This window comes from Gymnoscopelus braueri (genome assembly GCF_963280865.1).
Source record: "Gymnoscopelus braueri genome assembly, chromosome: 10".
Lineage (NCBI taxonomy): Eukaryota > Metazoa > Chordata > Actinopteri > Myctophiformes > Myctophidae > Gymnoscopelus > Gymnoscopelus braueri.
In genome coordinates this window covers 4,546,094-4,560,378 of record NC_137611.1, presented here as the reverse complement: position 1 = coordinate 4,560,378, position 14,285 = coordinate 4,546,094, and the positions used below count along the sequence as shown (strand labels likewise).

At 43.5% G+C, this 14,285-nt stretch overlaps 1 protein-coding gene across 1 annotated transcript in view; it reads left to right on the top strand.

The window, feature by feature from the left end:
* Positions 1–14,285, top strand: part of LOC308094432 (uncharacterized protein) — a 101,249-nt gene that overhangs the window by 36,237 nt on the left and 50,727 nt on the right. Inside the window, exons 11-13 of the mRNA XM_080441082.1 lie at positions 1,433–1,495; positions 8,232–8,294; positions 8,705–8,767. Of these exons, the coding sequence (XP_080297208.1) occupies positions 1,433–1,495; positions 8,232–8,294; positions 8,705–8,767 (189 nt within the window). The remainder of the gene's footprint in view (positions 1–1,432; positions 1,496–8,231; positions 8,295–8,704; positions 8,768–14,285) is intronic.

Below are 14,285 nucleotides of genomic sequence, written 5' to 3'. Positions count from 1 at the left end.
TTGCCCATTGCTCACTAAGCAACAGCGAGTTTTCTCAAGCCAAGGTGGTCTAATGACTTGGCACGTCGAGGTGAGTAAAATGCAAGCTGTGTCAAGCTAGCAGCATTATTTAACAATATTAAAGTTATGAAGTTCAGCACTTACTTAAGCCCTATTTATTATGGTTATAGTTGGTCTCTATCTATCTCTATAAATGAGCTTGTTGATCTACCAACTTTATAATAATGATAATGAACGACGCATGTTTGACCACGGCAACATAGACCCCCCCCTTACCTCCCGAAATGAAAAATACGCATAATTCATTTTGATCAGAATAGTAGGCTACCTTCATTTAGGCTCCGTTGCGTCTTAATAAGCACAGCTCAATGCACAGGCTCACGCACTGCGGTCTCTTAAGCGTAACGAGAACGCTGCTAGAGCAGTCACATACAGTCACATACAGTAGCATATGGCTAAGTTAGCCAGTTTCAGGAAAGGTACAATGTATTCACGGAAGCTGTTAACGTACCACCATTCTTTACCATTTCCAGGGGTGAGGAAACATCTCTGAACTTGCTCTCGTATATCTCGTTTATTTCCTCGAAAGTAACGCAGTTACGTCCAACAGTGTCCCCGTTTACGAAATGTATATTTTTCATCCTCCATCTTTGTGCAATGGTCCAAAACGGAGCTACAATATTGTCTGACAACTATAAATTGATGTTACTGTAAATTAACATCAATCATAGCCCCTCAAACCCAGATACATAGCTTACGACGCGTAACGCGTGTTGCCTATTTAAAAAAAAAAACAGACATACAAGCTATCAACACACGATGAGGTGTTGCAGAATATACAAATACTAAGCATTTTGGTTACCAAATAAGCCTGTAACCTCAGTCTGTAACATTATGTGGGCAACAATAAACATGCGACTTGCTTGTAGCTTACGTTAATACAATGAACGTAGCGTTTAACGAGATAGCAGCGTAACATAAAACACTCAACGTTTAAAAAACGTACTCTCACGGATAATCCGATCATCTTATCAAAATATTAAGCTAATGCTTAAACGTGAACTAAAGTCAGATAGCCGATGCTGAGCTTAACATGTTTGTTTAATTTCAAAGTTTGTATAATTAAATGTTATGAGGAAAGGCCCCAGCACACACAGCAGTTGTTGTGCTCGCAATGTTTACATTGCAAAGACCGCGCACAGCGGAGATTCCATTGCGCATGACAAGGAAAGGACAATGTGTGGCATTACATTCATTAATGCACCAAATACAAATGTAAATAAAGATTGTTTGCGAGTCTTTGGGCTCGAGTCTGAGTCAAGTTGCGAGTCTTTGAGGGGCGAGTCCGAGTCGAGTCTGAAGTTGCTATGTGTGCGACTCGAGTCCGAGTCTCACACTCGAGTCCCCATCTCTGGTGTGTTTGTCTTTGCAGATGTCAGTGATGTTCCAGATAACTCAGGGAACAGTGCAGTTTCCACTGCAGAACCAAAGCAAGGTAGAAACATCCATTTATTTCATTTAGAGCGGCCAATGCATCAAATTGTGGTGTTCGTAATTTTGCTTATTCGTTTTCGGAGACTACTATCCCTTACCCCTTACACCCCCATAATGCCCCACACCGATATGCAATAACCCCCACCCACCATACCCCTAACCCCACTTGACCACATACCCCATCCTCCCCCCAACCTTAACACCCCGACACCATAGCCGCAGGAAGTAGTTTTGACCAGGGGGTGTGTGTGTGTGTGTGTGTGTGTGTGTGTGTGTGTGTGTGTGTGTGTGTGTGTGTGTGTGTGTGTGTGTGTGTGTGTGTGTGTGTGTGTGTGTGTGTGTGTGTGTGTGTGTGTGTTTGTGTGGGTGTGTGTATCAAAAAATGGGTTTTGCACAAATCGGCCTCCTGGTGGCGCTATAACAGGGCCATGTTAACAAATTGGGGCAGAGGTTCTGAATTGGTATCCAGAGAGTGTGTGTGCACAGTTTCGCAGCGACCGGGCCAACGGTGCCGGAGATTAGCTGTTCACAGACAGATGGACACACGGACACACGGACACACGGACGGACGGACGGACAAGGGGTAAAACATACTCTCTCGCCATGCCTTTCGGCCTGGCGGAGACAATAAATGCACAAGTCCACTATATTCTGGCCATATCATTGGGCAGAATTGTTACTCTGTAGATTTGCTGAAACACTTAAAATAATTTTCTAATTTCTCTCTCTTATACCTTGCTTTTTGGCGGCTGGGGGTCCACGCCGTAATGACCGTTCTGTTACTGGCTATACGTGCAGTTGCTCTCTCAATTCAATCAACTAGGGGCCAGACAAGCTAATACACAACAAATCGTTGTTCTTTGTAAACTGGCTGTGAAATAAGGGGGGCTCTGGCTGCTAGAATCAAGTGCTGCTATGATAGACTGACTGACCAGGGATCAGATTACTGAAATAATATACTGTATGGGGGAACAATATCGGGTCCATAAAATAATGTTTTTTAAAAAAAAAAGGTTTTGAAGGAGGATAAGGAGTCACACTTTTTTATGACGTTGGCAAGGCATTCCACATTCTGTTGGCATAGCAGTAGAATGAATCTGACCCCATTTTTGTGCCGAAACTGGGTTCAGTGTGATCAGTGGAGCTCTTTCTGACATGATACAGACAATGATACTGACATGATACTGACATTATATTGACATGATACTGACATGATATTGACCATGATAATGACCATGATACTGACCATGATACTAACATGATACTGACAATGGTACTGACCATGATACTAACATGATACTGACCATGATACTAACATGATACTAACATGATACTGACCGTGATACTAACATGATACTGACCATGATACTGACCATGATACTGACCTTGATACTGACCTTGATACTAACATGATACTAACATGATACTGACCATGATACTAACATGATACTGACCATGATACTGATCATGATACTGACCATGATACTAACATGATACTAACATGATACTGACCATGATACTGACCATGATACTAACATGATACTAACATGATACTGACCATGATACTGACCATGATACTGACCATGATACTGATCATGATACTAACCATGATACTAACATGATACTAACATGATACTGACCATGATACTGACCATGATACTAACCATGATACTAACATGATACTAACATGATACTGACCATGATACTGACCATGATACTGACCATGATACTAACATGATACTAACATGATACTGACCATGATACTGATGTAGCGGACATGGCGTAATTATTATGGGAAATATTACTGATAATTATGAAAATATTAAAAAAAAATTATGAAAAATCTAAATATTAATATTCACCAAAAATTAAGGAATTGCGCAAATTAAGGGATTAATTCGCTCCTCAACACACCCATGAAAAAGGCTACGTAAGAATCTTGGACACAGTATGATGCATGGATTCTGGTTAGAAATTGATTGGAAATATGAGTTGAAATCATTTGGAAAAGGACTTCCGTTTATATCAAAATGAAGTGTTTATTAAGATAAATCCTATGTAGATGATAATAAAACCACCAATGAAATGGGGAAAAGAACAGTAGGTCAATAAATCAAAAGATGATGAAACTGGTTAAAATCTCAACAATATACAACATAACAGATCTACAATCTGACTTATGAGGAGATTCAGATTCAATAAGGTCAAATCAGGAAATGGCCACATTTTAATCTACTAAAGGAGAAGAAGGGATTAAAGTCATAAAGAAAAGAGAAAGATCAATGATCAATAATAGCTAATCTGCCCTCACAACTAAACTCAGTTGCCAACCACGTGTGAATGCACTATGCTCGCCTGTCCATTGGGGGAGGAGAGATGATTCCTTTGACTCTGGGGGGAGACCATGAGGCGTTGGCTAGTAGGTTTAGCTAGCGTCCAGGCAGTAGCGTCGATACCTCACTGCGTCATGAGGTAGAGGGAGCAGGGCATATTTTCCTGGTCATCTGCTAGCTGTTCAGCAGGCGTCTGTTCGGTTCAGCTCAGCGTCCCCTGGGGTCCTGACTTTGGCTGGAGGGCTGGACCTAGGACGGTGGCTCTTCTCGTGGGGGAAGGAGGACTCCGATCCACCCTTGTAGTCGAGAAAGCTGTGGTGGGGGGGACGTAGCTATCGTCAACCCCCCCCGGGTCCTTTGGAAGCGTTGGACTGGGAGCCACCCAGTCTTCTTAGAGAGAGAGACAGTGGTGTGGGGGATTCGTCACCCCGGATCATCAAGAGAGCAGTGAAAAAGAGCGAGAGGGGACTCAGTCAACCCTCGGTTCATCAAGAGAGGGCCTTACATGTCGTAAAAGTCTCAGGTTTCATCCTTATCTCCAAAGGATGCAGGATATGGAGAGGGAGAGAGAGAGAGAAAACCAAATAGCATGTGTGTGTCTTCTGGCGAAGACATTCCATAGGGCAATAAAGGTTTCTCCTTACACTGAAGATGCAGTTCTTTGTTAGTGAGCTTTTCCTGGTTATCTCCGCCAGGCCGAAAGGCATGCGAGAGAGTATGTTTTGCCCCCTGTCCGTCTGTCCGTGTGTCCGTCCGTCCGTGTGTCCGTCCGTCCGTGTGTCCGTCCGTCCGTCCGTGTGTGTGTTCGTCCTTCTGTCTGCGACCAGCTAATCTCCGCCACCGTTGGCCCTGTCGCTGTGAAACTGCGCACACATACTCCCTGGATGCCAAAGCAGAACTTCTGCCCCACATTTTTCAGATCAGCCTGTCGTAGCGCCACCATGAGGCCGACTTTTGCAAAACATTTTTTTTGCTATTACTCCTACAGATTTTGTCCAAAAAACTCGCAAATCGGTACACAGTATCTCTATAGCCATGTAATCAACACGGATCTGTTTGATTTTCCATATTCCATCCTGATTGGCTAAGATTGGCTTCCAAAGTATGCAAGATTGGTTCATTTGGAACAAAATGCCTCAAATCATGCACGCAGCATGCGATTTCCGTGAAATTTTCCACAGAGATTCCCACTTGGCCCAGGAAGAAATGCCACTTGAAAACGTTCACATCAGCCTCATGATGGCGCTATAACAGGCCAATTCACGTTTTTAGCTATAGCTGCACTGATCTGCGTCAAACTTTGCACGCACACTCCCTAGAGGCCAAGGAAAAACCTTTGCCCTGCATTTTTCACATATGCCTTTTAGAGCGCCACCAGGAGGCTGAGTTTTGTAAAACACATTTTTTGCTCTTACTCCTTCAGATTATGTCCAAAAATCACGCAAATCGTTACACAGTATCTCTATAGTCGTGTGATCAAGATGGATGTGTCCGATATTTCATATTGCATCCTACTTGGCTAACATTGGCTTCCAAAGTTTGCAGGATGGGTCCATTTTGAACAAAATTCCTCAGAACGCAGTGTGCGATTTCCGTGAAATTTTGCACGCACATTCCCACTAGGCCGAGGAAGAAATGCCACCCTTTTCACATTGGCCTGTTATAGCGCCACCAGCAGGTCTAATTTAGCAATCCACATTTTTGGAACAAAATGCCTCAAATCATGAATGCAGTCCGATTGTCGTGCAAGGCCTAAGAAGAAATGGCACCCTTTTCACGTTGGCCTATTATAGCACCACCAGGAGGCCACAATAATCTACTTGACCTGGCGGAGACTTGTGCTTTCTAGTTTAGTTTGTGTTCCCTCTGAAAGGGGGAGGGGGGGACTTAAGCGATGAGCCCATGCTTCACGGTTCATTTGGATATTGACCATGATACTGACCATGATACTAACATGATACTGACCATGATACATGATGCAGCTACAACATTCAATTTCATTGCTATGCCGACGATACGCAGCTCTACATACCAATAACCCCGGACAACAAAGACAGTTTAGCCACCCTCCATAATTGTATAGCCGACATCAAAAAATGGATGTTTGATAACTTCCTCCAGCTCAATGAAAATAAATCAGAGGTTCTGGTCTTCGCCCCCCCCCCCCCCTCGCCAGAGCCCAGATTGAAAGCAACCTTGGCCCACTTGCTCCAAACCTCAAATCCACGGTTAGAAACCTGCTTCCAGCATCACATCAAGAAGTTCGTTCAATCTTCATTTTATCACCTCAGAAATATATAAAAAATTAAATCATTCCTCACCATTGCTGATCTCTTCACGCTTTCATCTTCTCACGCTTAGACTACTGTAATTCCCTGTACTCCTCCCTCTCAAAAAAATCCATCAATAGTCTTCAACTGGTTCAGAATGCTGCGGCCCGTCTTTTAACTTGTACAAGAACATTTGACCATATCACACCCATCTTAGCATCCCTCCATTGGTTACCAGTTGAATTTAGAATCACTTTTAAAATCCTACTCACTACATTTAAGCTCAAATGTAGTGAGCTCCAGCCTATATCTCGGACCTACTCCCCCCCTATGTGCCTACTCGTAGTTTGAGATCCTCAAATCAAGCGCTCCTGGCCATTCCAAAAGGTCAGTTAAATTCAAAAGGTCGTATGGCCTTCGCCTTCAGGGCCCCTACTCTTTGGAATGCCCTACCCCTGGAGATCAGGCTCACTGAGTCTGTCCCTCGGTTTAAATCCCTCCTTAAAACCAATTTTTATAGATTAGCTTTTAATCCCCACACCTAGTCAATTATACTAGTCTATCTCCGCTAGTTTTTGCACCGGTATGAAAGTGAATTGTACCTGTGCATTCCTGCATTGTTTTCTGCATTGTTTTTAATCTTTTTTTTTGTTACTGTTTTCTTTTATTTTTTTCTTTGTGAAGCACTTTGTAACACAGTTTTGAGAGGTGCTATATAAATAAAGTTGTATTATTGTCTCCGCCAGGCCGAAAGGCATGGCGAGAGAGTATGTTTTTCCCCCTGTCCGTCCGTCCGTCCGTGTGTCAGTGTGTCCGTCCGTCCGTCTGTCCGTCTGTGACCAGCTAATCTCCGGCACCGTTGGCTTAATCGCAGCGAAACTGTGCACACACACTCCCTGGATGCCAATTCAGAACCTCTGCCCCAAATGTTTCTCATGGGCCTTTTATAGCGCCATCAGGAGGCCCATTTGTGCAAAACATATTTTTTCACAGTACTCCTACAGATTTTGTCCAAAAATCTCGCAAGTCATTAAACGAAACTTGTCTTTTGGATTTTTCATATTCCATCCTGATTGGCTAAAAATGTCTTCCAAAGTTTGCTCCGTTTTGAAAAAAATGCCGCAAATCATGAACACAGCATGCAATTTCCGTGAAATTTTGCACGCACATTCCCATTAGGCCAAGGAAGAAACACCATTTGAAAATGTTCAAATCAGCCTCATGGTGGCGCTATAACAGGCCGGTTCGTGTTTTTACCTATAACTGCACCGATCTGTGTAAAACTTTGTTTGCACACTCCCTAGAGGGCAAGGAAAAACCTTTGCCCTGCATTTTTCACATCTGCCTTTTATAGCGCCACCAGGAGGCCGACTTATGTAAAACACATTATTTTATACTACTCCTTCCAATTTTATCCAAATTTCACGCAAATCGGTACACATGATCTCTATAGTCATGTGATCAAGACGGATGTGTTTGATTTTTCATATTCCATCCTGATTGGCTAAGATTGACATCTAAAGTTTGCATTATTGGCTTGTTTGGAACAAAATTCCACAAATCATGAACGCAGCGTCCGATTGCGGTCAAACTTTGCACGCACATTCACTATATGTTGAGGAACAAATACCACCCTTTTAAAATTGGCCTGTTATAGTGCCACCAGCAGGTCTAATTTAGCAAAACAAATATTTTTAGCAAAATGCCTCAAATCATGAATACAGTCAGTGTCTGATTGTCGTGCAAGGCCTAAGAAGAATGGCACCCTTTTCATATTGGCCTATTATAGTGCCACCTGGAGGCCACAATAACCTACCTGACCTGGCGGAGACCTGTGCTCCGAGGAGCACTTTTTCTAGTTATTAGTGTGGTTGCCCTAACAGGGCAACCAGACTATAGTACTCTTCCCACTTTATTATTCTAGATAAACTTATTTTGTCCCGCTACTCCTCCCACAGTTTATTTTGATATGACCATGATACTGACCATGATACTGACCATGATACTGACCATGATACTAATATGATACTAACATGATACTGACCATGATACTAACATGATACTGACCTTGATACTAACATGATACTAACATGATACTGACCATGATACTGACCACGATACTTTGTCTTTGCAGATGTCAGTGATGTTCCAGATAACTCAGGGAACAGTGCAGTTTCCACTGCAGAACCAAAGCAAGGTAGAAACATCCATTTATTTCATTTAGAGCGGCCAATGCATCAAATTGTGGTGTTCGTAATTTTGCTTATTCGTTTTCGGAGACTACTATCCCTTACCCTTACACCCCCATAATGCCCCACACCGATATGCAATAACCCCCACCCACCATACCCCTAACCCCACTTGACCACATACCCCATCCTCCCCCCAACCTTAACACCCCGACACCATAGCCGCAGGAAGTAGTTTTGACCAGGGGGTGGGTGTGTGTGTGTGTGTGTGTGTGTGTGTGTGTGTGTGTGTGTGTGTGTGTGTGTGTGTGTGTGTGTGTGTGTGTGTGTCTGTGTCTGTGTCTGTGTCTTTGTGTGTGTGTGTGTGTGTGTGTGTGTGTGTGTGTGTGTGTGTGTGTGTGTGTGTTTGTCTTTGCAGATGTCAGTGAAGTTCCATATAACTCAGGGAACAGTGCAGCTTCCACTGCAGAACCAAAGCAAGGTAAAAACATCCATTTATTTCCTATAGTAGGGCGGCCAATCCATCAAATTGTATGGAGACAGATCAGTCTCGTAATTAACTAGAAAAGGTGCTCCTCGGAGCACAGCTCTCCGCCAGGTCAGGTAGGCTATTGTGGCCTCCTGGTGGCGCTATAATAGGCCAATGTGAAAAGGGTGCCATTTCTTCTTAGTCCTTGCACGGCAATCGGACACTGCATTCATGATTTGAGGCATTTTGTTAAAAAAATGTGTTTTTCTAAATTAGATCTGCTGGTGGCTCTCTAACAGGCTAATGTTAAAAGGGTAGCATTTGTTCCTCAACATAGTGTGAATGTGCGTGCAAAATTTGACCGCAATCGGACGCTCCATTCATGATTCGCGGATTTTTTTTTCTAAACGGGCCACTCCTGCAAACTTTAGATGTGAATCTTAGGCAATCGGGATCTAATATGAAAAATTAAACAGATCTGTCTTGTTCACATGACTATAGAGATCATGTGTACCGATTTGCGTGAAATTTGGATAAAATTGGAAGGAGTAATGTAAAGATATATGTTTTACTTAAGTCGGCCTCCTGGTGGCGCTATAAAAGGCAGATGAGAAAAATACAGGGCAAAGGTTTTTCCTTGACCTCTAGGGGAGTGCGCATACCAAGTTTTACACAGATTGGTGCAGTTATAGGTAAAATCACAAATCGGGCTGTTATAGCGCCACCATGAAACTGATTAGAAAAATCTCAAATGGCATTTCTTTCTCAGCATAGTGGGAATGTGCGTACAAAGTTTCACGGAAGTTGCAAGCTGTGTTCATGATTTGAGGCATTTTGTTCAAAACGGAGCAGTCCTGCAAATTTTGGAAGCCATTTTTAGCCAATCAGGATGGAATATGAAAAATCTGAAACACAAGTTTCGTTTAATGACTATAGAGATACTGTGTACCGATTCGCGTGATGTTTGGACAAAATCTGTACGAGTACTGTTAAAAAATGTGTTTTGCAAAAAGCGGCCTCCTGGTGGCGCTATAACAGGGTCATGTGAAAAAAATCAGGCAGAGGTTGTGAATTGGCATCCAGGGAGTGTGTGTGCACAGTTTCGCTGCGATCAAGGCAACGGTGCGGGAGATTAGCTGTCCACAGACGGACGGACAGATTTTTGCAAAACTATTTTTAGACGGGTGACGAAGTCCCGTCTCTACACACATCTTTGAGGCATTTGGCCTTAGCCCCGCCCCCCTTTAAAACATTTGGGGAGTGCACGCCCACAATTCAACGTCAGAGACAGCGAGAGAGAGAGAACTGTATTTCAAGCCCAGACACTGACACAGACAGACGCAGGTCAGGCAGAGATGCGTCATGGGCTGCTGCTGCCTTAAGACATTGCTCATCGTCCGTCGCGGACACACATCCAGTGAATCGACCCTCGCCCATACAAATGCAAATGTTTGGCTTTGTCTTTACGGGGCCATCACCTGTACTCGCCTGGCAGGTACTCAGGGGTGAAAGTGGGTCGGAACGGGCCGATACGGCGGACCTGAACCGAACGTCGTGCAAAGACTCAGGCAACTTAGTTTTTTATTATCTCAGGTACTTTGTAAATATGTAGATAACTTGTCTGGCCTTCTGTTGCTCTCTTGTTTGGATCTCCTTCCCACTTGCCCCCCACCCCTCTTCTTCTCCCCCCCCCTCTTCTTTCTATGGAAATTAACGTTGCGATGGGAATGATGTACAAAAACGAATTTCACCCACTTTTTTACCTGTGATGTGACAATAAAACTGATTCTGATTCTGATTCTGAAGAGGGGCTGTCCTGTCCCAAAAGCCCATTTTATAACCTGCCATGATGAATGTCCAACAATAAAGCACAACATAAGTGTTAGTTTTCTTATAAAGTGCTTCTAAATCACTCCACTGTGTTTGTGTCAACGTAATCCGTGTAGTTTGTGGTGTTTAATTACTCCTCCACGGAGAGAATCTCTTGCAACTTCAAGCCGCGGTGCCGTCGATATATAACCGGAAAACTCGCCTCAAAACACCATCGCCCCCATTTCTTTTCGCGGACCAGCGGTTCTTGTATTCCTGTATTTGTTTTACTGAGGATAAGGTTAGAAATAAGTTTACGGTTAGCCATATTATTAGTTTTACTGAGGTTACGTTTAGGAATAAGGTTTGGTTTAGGCATAGTTTAATGAGGTTACGTTTAGGAATACCAGGTGAATATCACCGGATTTCCCCCGGGGTGACTGTTTTGGGGCGAGAGTTTTGGTGTTCGTCTGTAGTGGGCAACAGCGCATGCGTCCGCAATAATGCTATCAGGATCAGATTATTAGATATTATTATCAGATATTAGAAGTATATTGTGTGTGTGTGTGTGTGTGTGTGTGTGTGTGTGTGTGTGTGTGTGTGTGTGTGTGTGTGTGTGTGTGTGTGTGTGTGTGTGTGTGTGTGTGTGTGTGTATGTATGTATGTATGTATGTATGTATGTAACCAATAACTGTTATTGGTTGATATATTGATTCCTGTACCACACCTCAAGTCCATTAGTGCTTATTACCAAGATGTTTTACTGTACCAATTCTTAATAGTTAAATATTGCAATAGAATCCCAATCAATTGTAATGTAAACATTGCAAATGTAATAACAAATTCTAAACAACTTTTTATCAGGTAACAACTACATATTCTTGTAACTCATGTCTTGCATTACCAATGCTGGCCAAATCAATCAACTACATGGCAGAAAACACAAGCATCACACATCCCACTACCCACTACGTGCCTGACCTCGCAAAAAAAAAAAAAAACTCCCACAGACGTACAGGGACTGACCTGCTTCACACTGTCACCCGTCTACACATGACATCTTATGTCATACTTCCTTGTTTTAAATATTACTCCTACAAATGTTGTCCAAACATCACGCAAATCAGTACAAACTAGAAAAAGTGCTCCTCGGAGCACAGGTCTCCGCCAGGTCAGGTACGTTATTGTGGGCCAGCAATGTTCAGAATTTGCCAATCAGGATGGAAAATAAAAAATCGGACGGAACCATCTTGATCTTAATGCGTACTGATTTGCATGATGTTTGGACAAAATGTGTAGGAGTAATATAAAAAAGAAAAGTTGGCCTCCTGGTGGCGCTATAATAGGGCAATGTTAAAAGGGTGGCGTTTGTTCTTCAACGTAGTGCGAATGTGCGTGCAAAGTTCCACTGCAATCGGACGCTGCGTTCATGATTTGCGGCATTTTGTTCAAAACGGGCCACTCCTGCAAACTTTAGATGTCATTGTTAGCCAATCAGGATGGATTATGAAAAATCAAACAGATCCATCTTGATCATATGACTATAGAGATCACGTATACCGATTAGCGTGAAATTTTGATAAAATATGAAAGCTTAATCTCAAAATATATGTTTTACATAAGTCGGCCTCCTTGTGGCGCTATAAAAGGCTAATGTGAAAAATGCAGGGTAGATGTTTTTCCTTGGCCTCTAGGGAGTATGCGTGCAAAGTTTCACGCAGATCGGTGCAGTTACAGTTAAAAATGCAAATTAGCCTTTTATAGCGCCACCATGAGGCTGATTTGAAAATGTTCAAGTGGCATTTCTTCCTCGGCCTAGTGGGAATGTGCGGGTGAAATTTCACGGAAATCGCAAGCTACGTTCATGATTTGAGGCATTTAGTTCAAAATGGACCAATCCTGCAAACTTTGGAAGCCAACATTAGCCAATCAGGATGGAATATGGAAAATCAGACAGATCCGTGTTGATCACATGAATATAGAGGTACTGTGTACCGATTTGCGTGATTTTTGGATAAAATCTGTAGGAGTAATATAAAAAAATGGGTTTTACAAAAATCGGCCTCCTGGTGGTGCTATAACAGGGCAATGAGGTGCAGAGGGGCAGAGGTTCTGAATTGGCATCCAGGGAGAGTGTGTGCACAGTTTCGCAGCGACCGGGCCAACGGTGCCGGAGATTAGCTGTTCACAGACAGATGGACACACGGACACACACAGACGGACGGACGGACGGAATAGGGGTAAAATCTCTTGAGTTAAGTGATCAAGACGGATTCGTCCCATCCGCTTGATTTTTCACATTCCAGCATGATTGGCGAATTCCGAACATTGCTGGCCCACACTAACCTACCCAGTGGCGGCTGGTGGGAACTTTGGGTGGGAGGGCTAAGCCGAATTGTTTGGGGGTTCTCAAAATGCATATTTATGCTCAAACATGACGTCTTATATCTTATATAGTACATGTGCACAGTAATAACCGGTATAGTTTACATATCCAGATTTAGGAAAATATACTTTTATTTGACAAAAGTATAGACAAAAGTATACGTCAGTCACACATCAACAACTAGTGATGGCACATATGCAGGGGTGCACATAACTGGTGCGCAGGTGCGCATGCGCACCCAAAATAAATAATGCGTGGCACATCAGACGACGCGAGGCGCTTTTGCGTACCAACAGCTGGGACAGGAATTTCCAAGCTTTTATTTTTTAGCAAAACTAAAAAATAAAAGCCTGGAGATCGAGGCTAGGAATTTACTTCCTGAAGCCACTCGCATCTCAGCCACTCGTGTCTCGCATCGCCTCGCATTGCCTCGCTGCGTGCACGCAGCCAGCAGCGGCTGTTAGAGGCACTCGTCACCGATGATGAACGCACCGTAATGGTGCAAAAATATGCCGTGAACGTCCCAATCTGACGGATAAAAACAGCGCAGCACAGGGCACCAACCTTGGGGGCTTCACCAAACGGCGTGAGAGAAAAAGAAACGGCGAAAATCAGCGGAATTTCAGTCAGTCAGTGAGTCAGACAGACAGACAGACAGACACTGTCTGTCTGTCTGTCTGTCTGTCTGTCTGTCTGTCTGTCTGTCTGTCTGTCTGTGTCTCTCTCTCTCTAAGAGTTCTCCACGGGCCTGAAAATTAAGGCCTGGCCCTAACTGGGCCCTACTGGGCCGGTCCGAACAATTACCATACTTTTAGGCCCAAAAACCCCAAAACCCCATAAAGAATAGGAGCTAGGAGCTTAATGTCCTCAAAGTCACGCATTAAACAAGCTTTGAACTGAGCAGATTGGACCTTCCGTTCCAGAGATAATGGCCAAAATATCTTGAAAACGGCCACTTTTTGCCGATTTTCGATCGCAGATTTTCGATTGAGTTTTTGGCCATTGTCGCCCATTTTTGACTGGAGAGTAGCTCCAGTCTAACAGACAGATAACAGCCATCTGGCCAAAAGGGGGAGTTAACCTCTGAAGCTATTTAAAGAGAGGCGGGGCGTCGGTGAAAAAGGGGCGGGGTTTGGTAAGGAACGCTTTGTTTGTGGGAAAAGGGGGGCGGGTTTGCTTAAAAAGGGTCTGAAACGCGTCATCATTTGTTGGCCGTCCACCGATTGGTTGTGATATTGCCCTGACAATCGTCTGTCACGACCGTCATTGATGAACTTCAACCTGGTGTTTGCACTTTCTCCATTTACGGCCCTACATCTACATAAACGTTCAGAT